The sequence below is a fragment of the Talpa europaea genome (genome assembly GCF_964194135.1).
Source record: "Talpa europaea genome assembly, chromosome: 2".
NCBI lineage: Eukaryota > Metazoa > Chordata > Mammalia > Eulipotyphla > Talpidae > Talpa > Talpa europaea.
In genome coordinates, this window is record NC_140068.1 from 11,436,019 (window position 1) to 11,450,382 (window position 14,364).

Below are 14,364 nucleotides of genomic sequence, written 5' to 3' on the forward strand. Positions count from 1 at the left end.
AGTTTCAGTTTTTCTTAGGATAGGAAGTTCAAATTGCAGAGTTACAAATGAAACAATTTCCTATACCAGAGGTTTTGTTGCTGTTGTTGTTGTTGTTGTTGTTGTTGTTTTTGGCTAGGACAAGGGATGGAAAAATCAATTAAAGTGCTTACCTGGGGAGCAAAGTTACTTCTTTTAACAGGAAGATATTGTGGGTTAGCCATTTCAGAAAAGAATTTTATCAAAGGAAGTCCGGGTATAAACAAAACTACATTTATCTATCTCTGTTAACATAGACCAGGTCAATAATTCTTTTTGACTACTCCAAGCTTTTTTTTTTTCCTTTTTCTAATTAAACACATTTAAATATACAATGAAAGTATTAACTCCCAACATTATAAATTTAAGACATATTTGCTTTAATTAAACCATTACATTTTGAACTAGTTTTTGTTTACAAACAACTTTAGATCACGATCTCAAATTTTTTTTTAATTGTATAGGCACCATTTATAATTATTTTATTTTATTTTTTTAAGATTTATTTATTTATTTATACAAGAACCGGGGTACAGGTTAGAAGCATGGGAGGGTGAGAGAATTCACTAGAGACAGAGCGGGGAGCAGAACAGGCAGACAGACCAAAGACACTGCTGAGGGGAGCAGCGGGAGAGGCAGAAGAGGTCTCCCATGCCATGTAGGTTTCTCCCTGGCAGGTGGGGAATTGAACCAGCACTGCAGAGGCTGCAGACAGCTTTGCAACATGGCGCTCAAAGGCTGTGCCACCAGGGAGTCCCTATAATAATTTTAACACAGCAACCCTCTAAAGACAAAAGACACAAAGGCAAAGACACAGACTTAGAGATTTCTTTCATTTAGAATTTGGGCCATTTGCAATAATTTTTTTGTTAAAGATTTATTTATTCATGCATAAAAGAACCCGGGTACAGGCCAGATGTGCGGGAGGGTGAGAGGATTCACCAGAGACAGAGCAGGGAATAGAATAGGCAGACTGACTGAAATACTCTGCTGAGGGGAGCAGTGGGCTGGGCAGGAGAGGTCTGCGGGCCATGTGGGACCCTCGCAGGCAGCAGGTAACCGGAGCTGCAGATGCCGTGGACAGCTTCACAGCGCAGCGGCTCAACTGCTGTGCCGGTGGGGAGGCTCTCCCTATCAGTTTTGTTTTTTGAAAATTAATCAAGATATTTAATAGACAGTGCAAACCATAATTTCATCTGAATATAAATGTATGCACATTTCCAATGAGTTATCTATCAGTTATCACAAACAGCAACAAGGACCTTAGAGCCATGTTAGAAAAATGTATAGCTGGAATTTAATTCTAACAATCTCACTTGCTCTCAAGAGAACACCATCCATTTCAAATCAGTCTCACAAACTCCAAAAGACCAGGGGAGCAGGAGTGAGGAATGGGCCAGAGTGGTAAACACAGGGGCCAGTCACAGGTGATGGACAGAAATACAGTTCTTGAGGAAACTAAATCAGATGCATTATTATAGCTAAGAACAAGGAAAAGCCTATGGCTTTTAAAAAACGACTTTTCTGCCAGTACCATACAAGTCTTACAAAGAGATGTGGGACAAGTCAATAGACTTAAAAGGACGGAGGCTACATTTTCAGATCATTTAAACTGCAAACTGTTGACCCTTTCCATTGAGGCTCAGCAGTGGAGTTAGCTAGTCCAGAAGCTCAATGTTGGATTTGCAAATACAGTTTATTTTACAGAAATTCAACATTATAAACAGCAGGCACCTCCCACCCCACCCGCTCCCATCCCCCCAACTGGTCCCGCTGAGTGCAGACCATGCTATGCAGAGAGTGAGCAGGATGTGGCCATACTGCTTTGGGGGGAGATTCAAGAGCGATGGCACCTGCCTGCACCACGTCCTGCCTGTCCTGCACACGCACACGCCCGCCTGCTGCGCAGGCCACCAGAGTCTGTCTGGCCCAGCCTGCACTGGACCACTTACAAGGACCCAGCCAGGGTCTCCAATTCCTTCACGTCATCATCTTCCTCTTCCTTCTTCTTGGTGGGTTTTGATGGAAGGGTTATAGAGGGAACATTTGGTAGAGGGACTGTTTCGGGTCCACTGATTTCCAGCAAATTCTTGTCTAGCTCCTCCTGTTCTAGTTCTTCTAATTCTGCCATGAACTCATCCTCATCAAACTCTTCTCCAAACCCAACAGGTCTTGAAAGAGCTGTTGAAATCTCTTCCACCAGTTCTTGCTGGTCAGCAATGTCCTGCATTAACTCATCAACTTTAGCGATGTCCATGTTGTCGTGGGCAGCCTTCATGGCTTTGGCAGCATAGCCCATATTCTTAAGCACCTCGGTGTTGATATTAGCGTTCACTAGGGCCTCTTGCTGGAACTCAGTCGTTGAGCGCATACCATCTATCTGTGCCAGCTGCTTTTCGTATCTCTTCTTGTGCTTCAGTGCCTGGAGGGCAGCGCGCTTGTTTTTCCTGCCCTGCTTCTTGGCAGCCGTTCTTACTTAGCATCTCCTCGGTGTCCCGCAGCCCTGTATGGCCTCTTGGGGGGTCCGGCTGCCCTTGCCCGCCTTACCCCCTCCCGCCCCAAAGAGCTTCCCAAACACCGACAGGTTTGCTGCTCGCAGCACCGGACTGTGCTGCCAACTCAGGCTCCTCTAGGCTCAGGGCGCCTGCTCCAGGCCCCACCGCTCCCTGCCTCCGCAGGCCTCTCCCCCATCAGTTTTTTAAGGCCACATTTTTCCGTAAGTTCCTAGAAGGGATTTTGCATGTGTGGACAGTTTCACCAAAACTATATCCCTTTTCAAGACAAAGATAGACGAATTCCTAAAACAACTTAAGTGTTCCAAGTTTAGTCAATACAGCCTTTTAAGGTTTGCTGCTTTTTTTTTTTTTTTCTGTAATCGAGGTTTCTAATATGAGATGGAAACTAAGGTCCTAACACTTACATGTTATAACAGGTATCTCATTTTAATCATTTTAAAACCTCCTGAGCCAAAGACTGGAACCATCTTAAAGACAAGCATAGAAAATTCAAATTGCTTTGCAAAGTCCTGGTTTCTGTTTGACTTCACAGATTAGGCCTGGTCCTAGGAAAGATAAAAGATACCTTATCCATGGGCCATGAGGACAGGAGAAGAGATAGATTAAGATCTTACTTTGCAGTTTGTCTGTTCTTAGGCTCTTATCAGAAATTTGATAAGGAATATCATTTACAGAAACCCTCGATGTAGTTTTTGATTACTAAATTGATTATTAAATAAGAAACTTAGATTTTTAAAGAAACCTGTAATATTTATTTTTTAAAGACTTATTTATTTATGCATACAAGAACTGGGGTACAGGCCAGAGGTGTGGAGGGTGAGAGGATTCACCAGAGACAGAGTTGGGAACAGAACAGGCAGACTAACTGAAATACACTGCTGAGAGGAGCAGCAGGCGAGACAGGAGAGGTCTGCTGCGCCATGTGGGTAGCTCCCTGGCCAGGCTGCAGAGGCTGCTGATAGCGTCACAGTGCTGTGCTACCCTTTGTGCCACCAGGGAGGCCCTAGATGTCTGTTTTGTTTTTTTTTTAAACTGGCCCAGCCAATTTTATAAAGGATTTTGCAAATTGTCCACAGATGGGGCCAGCTTGTCACAATCCCTGTCTGTGAAAGGCCCAGGAATGGGAAGTTTAGGTGTCAGTGGAGTCTCTCCTGACACACAGCCTAGTGATCCGGAATCGCACTTTAACGGGGAGCGAGTCCCTCAGGCTGTTGACACGCACTAGCCAGGGCACTGCCCACTGGGGAGCGTCTCCTCCAGGGCAGCTTGGTCGTCGCAAGCCTGCTCCAAAGTCCCGAGTGTCCTGGCTCACAGGCCGGTGCACCTGATGGCCGTTTGGAACAACCGAGGGAGCCAACCTGGGGGTGCCGCTGCTGTGGAAGCAGCCGAGACGACTAAGGATATGATTCCAGCCTGAAAGTGCCTCTACGGTGGTTGCGGGGCTCCAGGAATGCCAGAAGGAATTGACCGAAGGGAGAGCCGCCAGCCTGGGGGCTGGTCAGGTGACTGGAATCCAGGCAGGCATATGCGGTTTAATCCAGAAAACTGTTTGGACAAAATGGAAGGAACAATGCAAGGGCTGCCAAGAGTGCCCTTGGGGAAGGTGGCATTGGGACTATACAGGGAAGAGTTGGAGGAAAAAGACACAAATAGGGAGAGGAAGTGCAGACCTCAGAAGCCCAGAGATCTTTCTCCAAAGCCTGAGCCCTTAGATATTCATTGCCCTGGCAGGGGCACATTTGCACTCTAAAGCAGGGAGTATAGAAGCAGGAGACTCCGGAGCAGTTCTCTGGGGTGCCAGTCAGGCGGGATCTATTCCTCCCTGAAACTTTGCGTCTCTGTCCAGGCTTTGTCCAGCACCATTTCAGCTGATTCCCAGGTCAGCCTGACAGTTTTACTGGAAGACATTGCAAGACCTGGGATGCGATCATCTCTTTAGGCGAGATAACTTACACAAACACACGCTTTTGTTTTCTTTTAGGCAAGATGACATTATATTTTAGTTGCCTTACAATAAGGAGCCAAAAGTAAACCTGAAAATTGAGTGATTTTATAAAAAATGACTTTAGGGGCCTCCCTGGTGGCGCAAGGGTTAAAGACACAGCACTATCAAGCTATCACCAGCCACTGCAGCATGAGTTTGATGCCCAGTCAGGGAGCTGACCCACATGGCATAGCAGACCTCTCGGATCTCACCTACTGCTCACCTCTGCAGTGTATTTCAGTAGATCTGCCTGTTCTGCTGCCCACTCTCTATGATGAATCCTATCACACACACACCCCACCTCTGATCTACACCCCAGGTCTTGTATGCATAAATAAATCTTTAAAAAAAAATGACTTTAGGGACCTCCCTGGTGGCACAAGGGGTTAAGACAGAGCACTATGAAGCTACCCGCAGCCACTGCAGCACAAGTTTGATCCCTGGCCAGAGAGGTAACCCACATGCTGTGGCAGACCTCTCCTGTCTGGCCTGCTGCTCCCCTCACCAGTGTTTTTGGTCCCTCTGCCTGTTCTGCTCCCAACTCTGCTCCCCACTCTGTCTCTGGTGAATGCCCTCACCCCCACACCTCTGGCCTGTACCCCAGTACTTGTATGAATAAATAAATAAGTCTTTAAAAAAATTGTTGTAGAGCAACCCCGATACAAAACGGGGTGCCTGACTGTGGGTCCTCACCCGCGCGCTTAAAAGGACTTATCAATGCTCTACTGCAGGCACACGCGAAAGGTTCATAAAAGGTTTATTTACAAGGGAAGGGGAAATGAGGAAATGGACAGCTCAGGGAGAAAAGTGGAGACAAAGTTTTAAATGAGTCCTACCCCATCCACCAATCAGGAATCCCAAAATGGCACTCTGGGAGCTGGCCACCAGCCAGGAACCGTGAAGCCAGGAGGCAAGCAATAGCGAGCCCCCCAAGGCCCACGTGTTTGGTTTTTATATCCAACCTGGCTGCCCAACTCCACCCTCAGGTCCCAGCCACCCTCCCTTTGGTGGTGATGGGATTTGTCTTTCCCAATGTCTTGATGGCTTTAGTCTGGAGTGGGGGTGGGGTCCACAAAGCCTGTATGGGATTAGCTCAGGACATCATTTCCCCCTAACAAAACGACTTTAAATGCTCAACAAATTCTCATTATAAAGCTTAGCAAAACCTGAGTTGTAGGAGAGATTTAACCACCATTGGAACCATGATTAAAAGAACAAATTCAAGAGGGGATTGGGGCTCACCCAGCGCAGGAGAGACTGGCAAAGGTGGGTTCCACCTCCGCGTTGTTAACCCCTGAGGGTTAGTTGCCATATTATCCTCTCATCGGATTGTCCTTTCTTTTCTTTAAAATCAGAAAGATAAACTTGTTAAATGAAGAGGTAGTGTTACAGGGCAGGGAGAGGGGCAGCCCAGACCCCGCAAACCTGCCTTCTCTAAATGGGTTCTGCCATCCACCGCATCAACACAAAACATATGAGATTTTAATGGGAAGGAACTTTAATACAGTTAGGAAACAAGACAGGAAAGGCAAAAACTAGTTTCTAAATCAAGTACCCAAAGTTACCCGTGCCCTCCGGGTAAAAGTCCACCCAAGCAGGATTGGCCGAGAGCAAAACCCCAAAGCCTGCCCCAAGTCTAAAGCACCTTCCAGTGGGGACCCACAGAAAAGGGTCAGAAACAACCAGACAAGCCTGGAAGGAAAAGAGCAAAATCAACATCAAGATAAAAGCTGCCATGGTCACCTCCCCACAGGTCTCACGCACATCTGTGTCACCCCGTCCACGACCAAAAGACAAGCGCAGTTTCTTCACGTGCCTCTCGGCCCCAGCCGCCTCCCCCAGGTCTCCTCCTGGCTCCACCCTGCTTCCTCCCTTCTCAGTCTCCTCTGCAGCTTCTCCTCTCCCTGCCCAGCTCCCCCCTCCCTTGGGCGGGGCAGGAAACCTGGACCCGCCCCCTTTCCCGGGGACCCCCGTTACAGCAGGGGTGCTTCTCAGGTGGGAGCCAGCCCGCCCCTCACCGCCTCCGCAGCAGGGCCCGTCCGGCTCTGTGTTTCCTCACAGCTCCTCTTGCCTGGGAGGCGCCTCCAGAAGCACCGGCCGCTGGAGCGGCGCCCGAACGCGCTTCCCCGCGCTGTGACGCGCCGCTTCTCGTCGGGTCGGGTAAACACCCCAGACCCGGCCCCCCGGGGTTCCTGCCCCCCAGTACAGCGACCCGGGAGTCCTGACTTTCTCCCTGAATAAACTTTCCACCTTAAAGTTTGCTTCTCTCTGTCACTCACCTGAGCGCCTGCGAATTCCTTTCCCGGCTGGTGGGAGGAGACCCCGTGGCGATTCGGGGCTCCGTCACCGGCGCGGGGACCCAGCGCCCCGGGAGTCGGCGCCCCGGGGAGTCCGGAAGTCAGCGATGGGGGAGGGGCGGCTCCCCTCCACGGGGGGCGGAGCCGGAGGGGCGCGGCCTCGAGCTTCCAGGTTCGGATGAATGAGATTCGCCGGCCTGAGCGTCCACAGCCTCCCGCGCGCCGCCGCCGCGATCCTCCCCCCGGGCCCCGGCGGGGACTGCCCGGCCCTCACAGGTGCCGTCGGGGGACCCTCCCCGCCCGCGGGCGCGGGGTTGGGGGCCGGGGGGAGCCGGGTCCTCCTGCGGGACTGAGGAGGCTCGAGTGAGCGCCGGGACCGAGACGCGGCGCCCGACGGGCGGGGAGGCCACGGCGCCTGCGGGGACGCGGGGCGGGGACGCCCCGGGAGGACGCGGGGGGGGGTCCCCTGGCGCCTCTGGGCGGAGAGGGCTCGGCGCTGCGAGCTGTCCGCGGGGTGCTCTGGTGAGAACCGCAGGATTTGAGGGGCCCCGCGATGCTGCCGTGGTCGGAATCTCCGTGTTGCCGGTCCGCGCCCAGGACGCTCGGGCCCGGCTGCGTCTACCTTATGATGACCTCACACCGCCTCCGGGAGCCGGGCTCTGGGCTTGTGGAGCCCCCTTTTTAGTTTTTTGGGTTGGTTTTTTTTTCTAGTCCCGCCCTCGGTCAGGGGCGCCCGGTGCTGGGCTCGGAGCTCCCGGGCGGGCGCGCGCCAGGAGACGGGAGGCGCGGGGAGCCGCTCGGAGGGCGGGGGAGCCTGGACGCCGGTGACCGTGGTCGGTGGGGGAGGAAGTTTCTAGACTTTTTGCTTTGATTTTGCTCCTTGGTGCCAGGAGGAGTCGCAGCGGGTGGGGACAGAGGGAGAGTAACGTCTTTCCTGTCCTGAGCCCCGTGAGTGTCCCGGGGCGCCTCGCGGAGACGGGGTGACTGGGCGCGAGTTCTCAGCCTGGGATTCCAGGGAAACCCAAAGCCACTCCAGAGAGAAGTGAAAGGTTATTGAGAAAGGGGGTGCAGAGGCAGGTGCTAGATGGCAGGAAGGCGGGGGAGCAGGCCTTGAGCGATGGGTAAATGAATCAACCAAATTAATTGGTCGGATGCCACGAATCCTGCTAACCTGTGGCATCGCAGCGCCTGCCCGGTCCTCGGACCCCAGAAGCACCCCAGGGGCTCGTCTCTCCCTCTGGGACCCGCAGAGCGGCCTGTCCCGGTCCGGCCCACCCGCCCTCGGGGGTCCGGCTCGAGCCTTCCGGGTCGTGCGGCTCAAGGGCCGCGTGTGAACAAGGTGACCCCAGGGATTCCCCCTCGGGAGGCGGCGCTGGGGCTGGGCCTCAGCTGCGATGAGGGGCGGGGGTGCTGCCGCCTCAGCTGGGCTGACGGACCCTGGGGAGCCTTGGGGAGAGAAAATCCTCACCATTGAGGAGAAAAGAGTTGGAAAGACCAGGAGTGGGGGAAATAGATGGGGAGATGCTCAAGTGGAGAGGAAAGGGGGGGGGAGAGATGGAAGTTGTGGTTGCTGGGGGAGGAGAGGAGCTCACAGATCCCCATCCTCACAATCACACCCACAGGAGAAGGGGTTTTATGGTGTTACCCTGAGGAGAAAGGAGAAGGTTATTCAAAGTACATTTTGGGGTTTATTTTTCTCTTACCTCGTTGTTAATTTTTGGACGGTGTTTGATGTCCCACCTCTGCTGTAGTCCTGGTGCTTTTCCCTCCACCACAGCAGCCATGACCCGTCACCACAGCCCCTGTGCTCCTCGCTCCCCATTTTTGTTTTTTTTTTTTAATGTCTGTTATAGTTAAATACTTGCAAAATACTTCGTTGCCACTGCTGAGCTCTTTCCAAGGTCGTCCTTAGTAATGGGAGAAAGAATGAATATTGTCCCTCTAGTTACTCATAAATTCTACACCAAGTATAATTCAGGCACAGGTAACTCTCACCAGTTGCTCTCTCACCCTCTCAGCAGGAATGGCCCTGGCATCTCACACCCTGTGTTTTCTTTTGCTCCTGCTGCTGGGACCAGCCTGGAAGACCATGGGCTGTGAGTGTCCTGGGGTCTCCTGGGGAGAAGGGTAGAGGGAGGACCTGAGCAGAGGGACTTGGGGCAGGTCTCAGCAGGGGGTGCCTGTTCCCTTCTCTGAAAGAGAGCCAGGGTGTGGTCTGTGCTGACAGGCTCCCTGGGATGTTACACCCAGTTCCAGAAACTCAGCCTAAGGCACCTTTTGTCCCCTTGGGCTCACAGGAGGCAGCTCACCCTCCTGCATGTGGAGTCCCACCATGAAGTTCCAAATGTCCTGTGGTGTCTTTTCTGTGCAAAGTCCTCTCAGCAAGATTATATGACACTGAAGATAGTTACCAGCGGAATCCCGCTGGGGACAGGAAGTCCATGGTGGCTTCTGAGTATTTAACACCCAGAGAGTTCAAAGTGGAGCAGCACTGAGATGATGAGGGGATGGAGGGAGACTCCTCCCTCTGCAGCAGGCCCTGCCCAGGGTCCCCAGGGCCTCACCTGAGTTTCTCTCTCACAGTTGCTGCTCATTCTCTTTGCCTCAACCTCACTGTCACATCTCACTCCCAACCTGGGCAGCCCTGGGGTGCAGCCCAGGGCTCTGTGGATGGAAACCCTTTCCTTCAGTATGACTGTGACAGCAACAAGGTCACGCCTCTGGGTCCCCTGGGGGAGAAGGTGAAGGCCACCGAGACATGGACAGACTTGACCCAGACACTGGGAGAAGTGGGGAGAGAGCTCAGGATGATCCTGCCTGACATCAAGCTGGAGACAACCAGGACCAGGGGTGAGTGAGGGGAGGGGCAGGGGGCTGGAGACAGGGCCCAAGAGGGGAGGGAGCAGCCCAGGGGGGAGGGGCTTTGTGTGAAAACTGAACACTGTCCCACCTTAGACAATTGTAAACCTGATGGGCAAGGATGGGCGAGACTTGGCGAGAACCCAGGCCCCTAAGTGTGCAGAGACTCTGACCCCCCCACACTACTGGGGGTGATGAGGCAGCCACAGTGACCGAAGTGTTTGTGTGTGGATGGCAGGTTCCTCAACCCTGCAGGCCAAGCTGTCTTGTCAGCGTGAAGCACACAGTGGCACTGGTGCATCCTGGGAGTTCAACATCAATGGACAGCGGGCCCTCCACTTTGATGCAATGAGGGGGACGTGGTCTGCCATTGGTCCTGGAGCCAGCAGGATCATGGACGAGTGGGAGAACAACCAGCAGCTGACAGAGTATTTCCGGAAGCTCTCCAGGGGAGATTGCAGTCACTGGCTTGGGAAATTCCTACCACACTGGGAGGATATGCTGGAACCCATAGGTAACTGAGCAGGGCAGGAAGATGTAGGAACTTCCTATAAATCTCTGACCTTTCTTGAGGGTGTGAGTGTGTGATTGAAGGTGTGATGGATGGATCATCTGATTTCTTGGTGGACTCCTCTCTGCAGAGTCAGAGACCACATAGCATCCCACTTTCTCCTGTCTGGCAGCATTGGGATCAAAGTGTTTTCTTGGTTAAAAACCCATCCAAAGTTTAACTGTGCTTCACTTCTGTATCATGCATAATATGGAACAAACTTTTCCTATGCATTAGCCAAGAGTTGTATTCCTTCCTAAGCATGGGTCAGCTTCCATCATTCATCTCTTGTGCTTTCACTGTCATGAAATGTATCTGAGATATTTAGTGACAAAAAAGAAAAGACAGGCAATGCCCAGTGTAGGGCAGATGTGGAGAGAGTGAATCCCTGGGTGTCTGGGAGAGAGTATGAAGATGGAGTCAGTGAGGAGGGTGACAGACACAGTGAGGCGAGGGGGTGTGCTGGGCAAGACCTGCTTGTCCGTGATCCTGGAGGTTCCAGAGTGAAATGTGGACAGTCAGGGATGAGGAGCAGGTATTGTCAGATCATGTGGAGTTTCCATTTCTAATTCTGAAGCAATTTCCACCCCAGGAAGGGGTGTTTTTTAAAAAAACATCTGTTCCAAGCTTACCTCAGGGACCTGCGGTCTTGTCTCCTCTGTGGTCTGGCTGGGCCACGCTGGTCTCAGTCGCTCCACATATCAGTGCACTTCTGAAAGAAGCTGAGAGCACAAGGCAAGAGGAGGTCTGTGGACCAGCCACACAGATCTGGCCTCCTCAGCCGGGGTCACTATGTCTTCTCTCCTTGCAGTCATCATTGTTCTTAAGTGTTGTGTCCAGTCTGTGCTTGAGTGGGATTTCAAGAGATAACCACTTAAAGGGTAGAATCTAGATGATGGTGTTCCCAGCATAGAGCGGATGTGGAAAAGTGAACCCTTTCGGTGGCTGGGGAGAGAGTCTGGAGACTGAGAGTCAGTTGAGGGTGAGAGTGTGAGGTGAGGGGGTGTGTTTGCCTGGAAAGACCTGCCTGTCCCTGACCCTGGAGGTTCTAGAGTGAAATGTGGACCATCAGGAATGAGGAGCAGGAGGGGATGGTGCTAGAGAGCTCAGTGGGGAGCTGCTCCCTTGGCTTGTCCAGTCCTTCATCACAGATGGACAAGAGTGGCCTCACAGGGAATAACATTTTATTTGTTATATTGTAATTATTTCATTTTTTGTATTGAGTTATTTTATCTCTTGTATTCATCTATTTTAATTATTGCTTTATTTTTAATTTTATATAGTTTTGCATAGAACTGGCATGTTGGCCAGAGGTTGGGCGGTGAGAGCACTCACCAGAGACAGTGTGGGGAGCAGAACAGATGCATCTTCTGAAATACACTGCTTAGGGGACCAGCAGGTGAGACAGGAGAGGTCTGCTGCCCCATGTGGGTCATATCCCTGGCCGGGGATTGAACTCAGGCCGTCCTGTGGGCCTTCTGGGTGGTGGGTCACCAGGGAGGCCCTATTTTAGTTCTTACATGATTTTATTTCAATTATTTTATTTATAGTATAGAGGATTTATTTTTTAGTTTTTCATTCTTTTTAATCTTAATATATTATTTTATTTCATTTTCTTTTATTGGGTTTTCTTTTCTTATCCAAGTTACATGGACCCACCAGATGACGGACCAGGGTGATGGTGGCTGGTGCTGAGTCCCAGGGCGAGTTAGGGGTGATCAGGCAGCTGTAGGGACAGCACAGGCAGGGCCTCTGGAGTGTTAAAGTGGCTTCTGGATAAGGACAGAGACATGAATGACTTACTCTTGAAGATGTCCCACGAGGACTGCAACATGTGTCTTTGGCAATTGGAAGTGCACCAGGAGATGCCAGGGAAGACAGGTGTGGGGAAGAAGTGTGGATTTCTGAGATGAGTGTATGAGAGTGTGTGTGTGTATGTGTGTGTGTGTGTGTGTGTGAGAGAGAGAGAGAGAGAGAGAGAGAGAGAGACTGGGTGTGAGTCTGCCTGTGGGAGCAGCTGATCCTGCGCAGGGAGCGGCTCTCAGGAGACCCTGGTCACAGGGCTGTTCTCCCTCCTTCCCCTTCTCCTCCCGCCATCTCTCCCCCTGGGACATTGCTCTGGGGATTCTAGCTGACCCCACACCCGAGGGAGTCATGCTCTTTTCAGAGGTTTCTTCTGACTCTCCCTTCTCTGAGAAACCCTCTCTCTGTCTCACCTGCTGTGTGTCTGCAGTCCGTCCTGTCCGCCTCGCATGCCAGCTCCTGAGAGGACTCTCTGCACCCTCTCCTGGGCCCTCCTCTGTCACAGCAGGGATGACTGATGAGAGGTCACCCTAGTTCCCTTCACTGTGTGAGCCCCTGGGGGACCCACCTCCTGTCTCTGGTCACCCGTAGGCCTGTCACTGTGCCCCCAACAGTGCAGGAGTAGAGAGTGGCCTCCTCTTTGCTGGACCTGGGCCAGCAGGAGGCAAGGCGGCCTCTTCTCACTGTGGTGTCTGCTCCTGCTCCAGGCTTCCACTCTTGCCTTTCCATTTCAGCATCGCCAAACAGGGCCCCAGGTACCGTCACATCCAAGGCCGGGACTGTCAGACACACGCCCTGGCCCATCCCTGTGATCCTCCTCCCCTGCGCCATCCTGCTTGGCATCACGGGTTTACCCTGAAGGTACTGGGGGCAGAACAGGTGGGATGGGATGGGCAGGTCACTGGGTATGAGGAAGGGATGGAATTCCAGTCCCCCCACCTTCCCAGAATCCACTCATGGTGGATTGAAACCAGGTGAGAAGAGCTCATGTCACCTGAGCAAGAACTGGGCCCAGCTCAGCCATGAGCGCTGAGTCCCCCTCCCTGGAGGCCAGTGGGTGGGAAGGGCCACGCCAAGGCTTAAGGCCTTTCATAGCAATGAGCTTGAACAACTCAGTCCTGACTGGGGTGAGATGCTGCTCTTGGTGGATGCCAGTGGGGTGGAGAGGGGAGTGTGGAATTTGGGGACACAGGCACACACACACACACACACACACACACACACATATATATATATATATATATATATATATACCCCTCAGTCCTTGTTTGGGGACAGTGCCGGGAGTGTCCAAAGGAGTGTCTGGGTCCAGGTACTGAGTGGGGAGGGGCTGGGCGGAATGCCAGGTGGAGACTTAAAAGCTTTACCTCCAATCACAAGACTGGAATGAGGATTCTGTTCCCATAGACCTGTCTGGGTGACTGTAGGGGAGGCAGGCGCCACTAGGGAGAGATCAAAGGACATTTGCTCTCACTCTACCTTGAGCATCTTGGCTCACCCTCTACCAGTCACCTGTCAGCCAGCCTCCTGCACACCCCAGATCCTGAGCCATTTGGGGACCCTGCCTTGAGCAGAGGTAGCCTGGGGACAGGGTGCAGGGCCAAGCTTCTTGTGATGCTCAGAACTGAGCTGGATCAGGACAGATGAGGAGAGGGGGCAGGGAGAGTCATGGTGAGTTCTCTGTCCTGCCAGCTGAGAGGCTCAGAGAGAAGCGGAAGAGGGATTTGAGCCTCTAGTGGACTCCAGAGACCTGGGATGCTGATCGTGAAGGACACACCAGACAGGGGACTGCTATGAGCAAGAAGCAGTGATTCTGTTTTTCTCAGCATGGTTATATGGGAACTATGAACAAAGACATCTCGTTTGTTTATGTCAGAGAAAGCCAAAACCACCTTGCCTCGCACGCCATGTATGTGAGCTCATACACACCACGTATGTGAGGCCTTGAGCTTATTGGACATGTCTGCCCTAGTGGGCCTCTGTTGCTAGGTAACAACCCAGAAGGCTTCCAAGGACAAAGCAAGTTCGGGGGCATCCCTCCTGGGCGGTTTTCCGCCCTGATGTTTCGGTCAGCCCTTTCCCTTGCCATCCTCAGGTCACCCCTCCATCATCCTCATGCAACAGGGATGATGGCCTGCAACCCTCCCCAAGGCTGGAAGTATGGATATGGGGGCCCGTCTCCTCTCTCACAGCTTGCCCCCCAGACCCTCTAGTAAGAGGGAGAATCAGCAGTGAGAATGGGGAGCAGAGGGGTTCATTACTGCCTTTAGCTGGGCCAAAGCCTTGGTATCAGGCCTGGGGCAGTCTGATGTGGAAGAGGGTGAAGAATTGGCACAG

General features: G+C 52.3%; 1 protein-coding gene across 1 annotated transcript in view; it reads right to left on the minus strand.

Annotated features, from left to right (window-relative positions):
* Positions 1 to 1,966: 1,966 nt before the first annotated feature.
* The window catches only part of LOC311186677 (charged multivesicular body protein 4b-like), a gene marked incomplete at both ends in the record, with an annotated part of 59,800 nt that continues 47,402 nt past the window's right edge, over positions 1,967 to 14,364 (minus strand). The window contains 3 exon segments of the mRNA XM_084257817.1: positions 1,967 to 2,489; positions 2,491 to 2,521; positions 2,524 to 2,607. Coding sequence (XP_084113943.1) covers positions 1,967 to 2,489; positions 2,491 to 2,521; positions 2,524 to 2,607 — 638 coding nt within the window.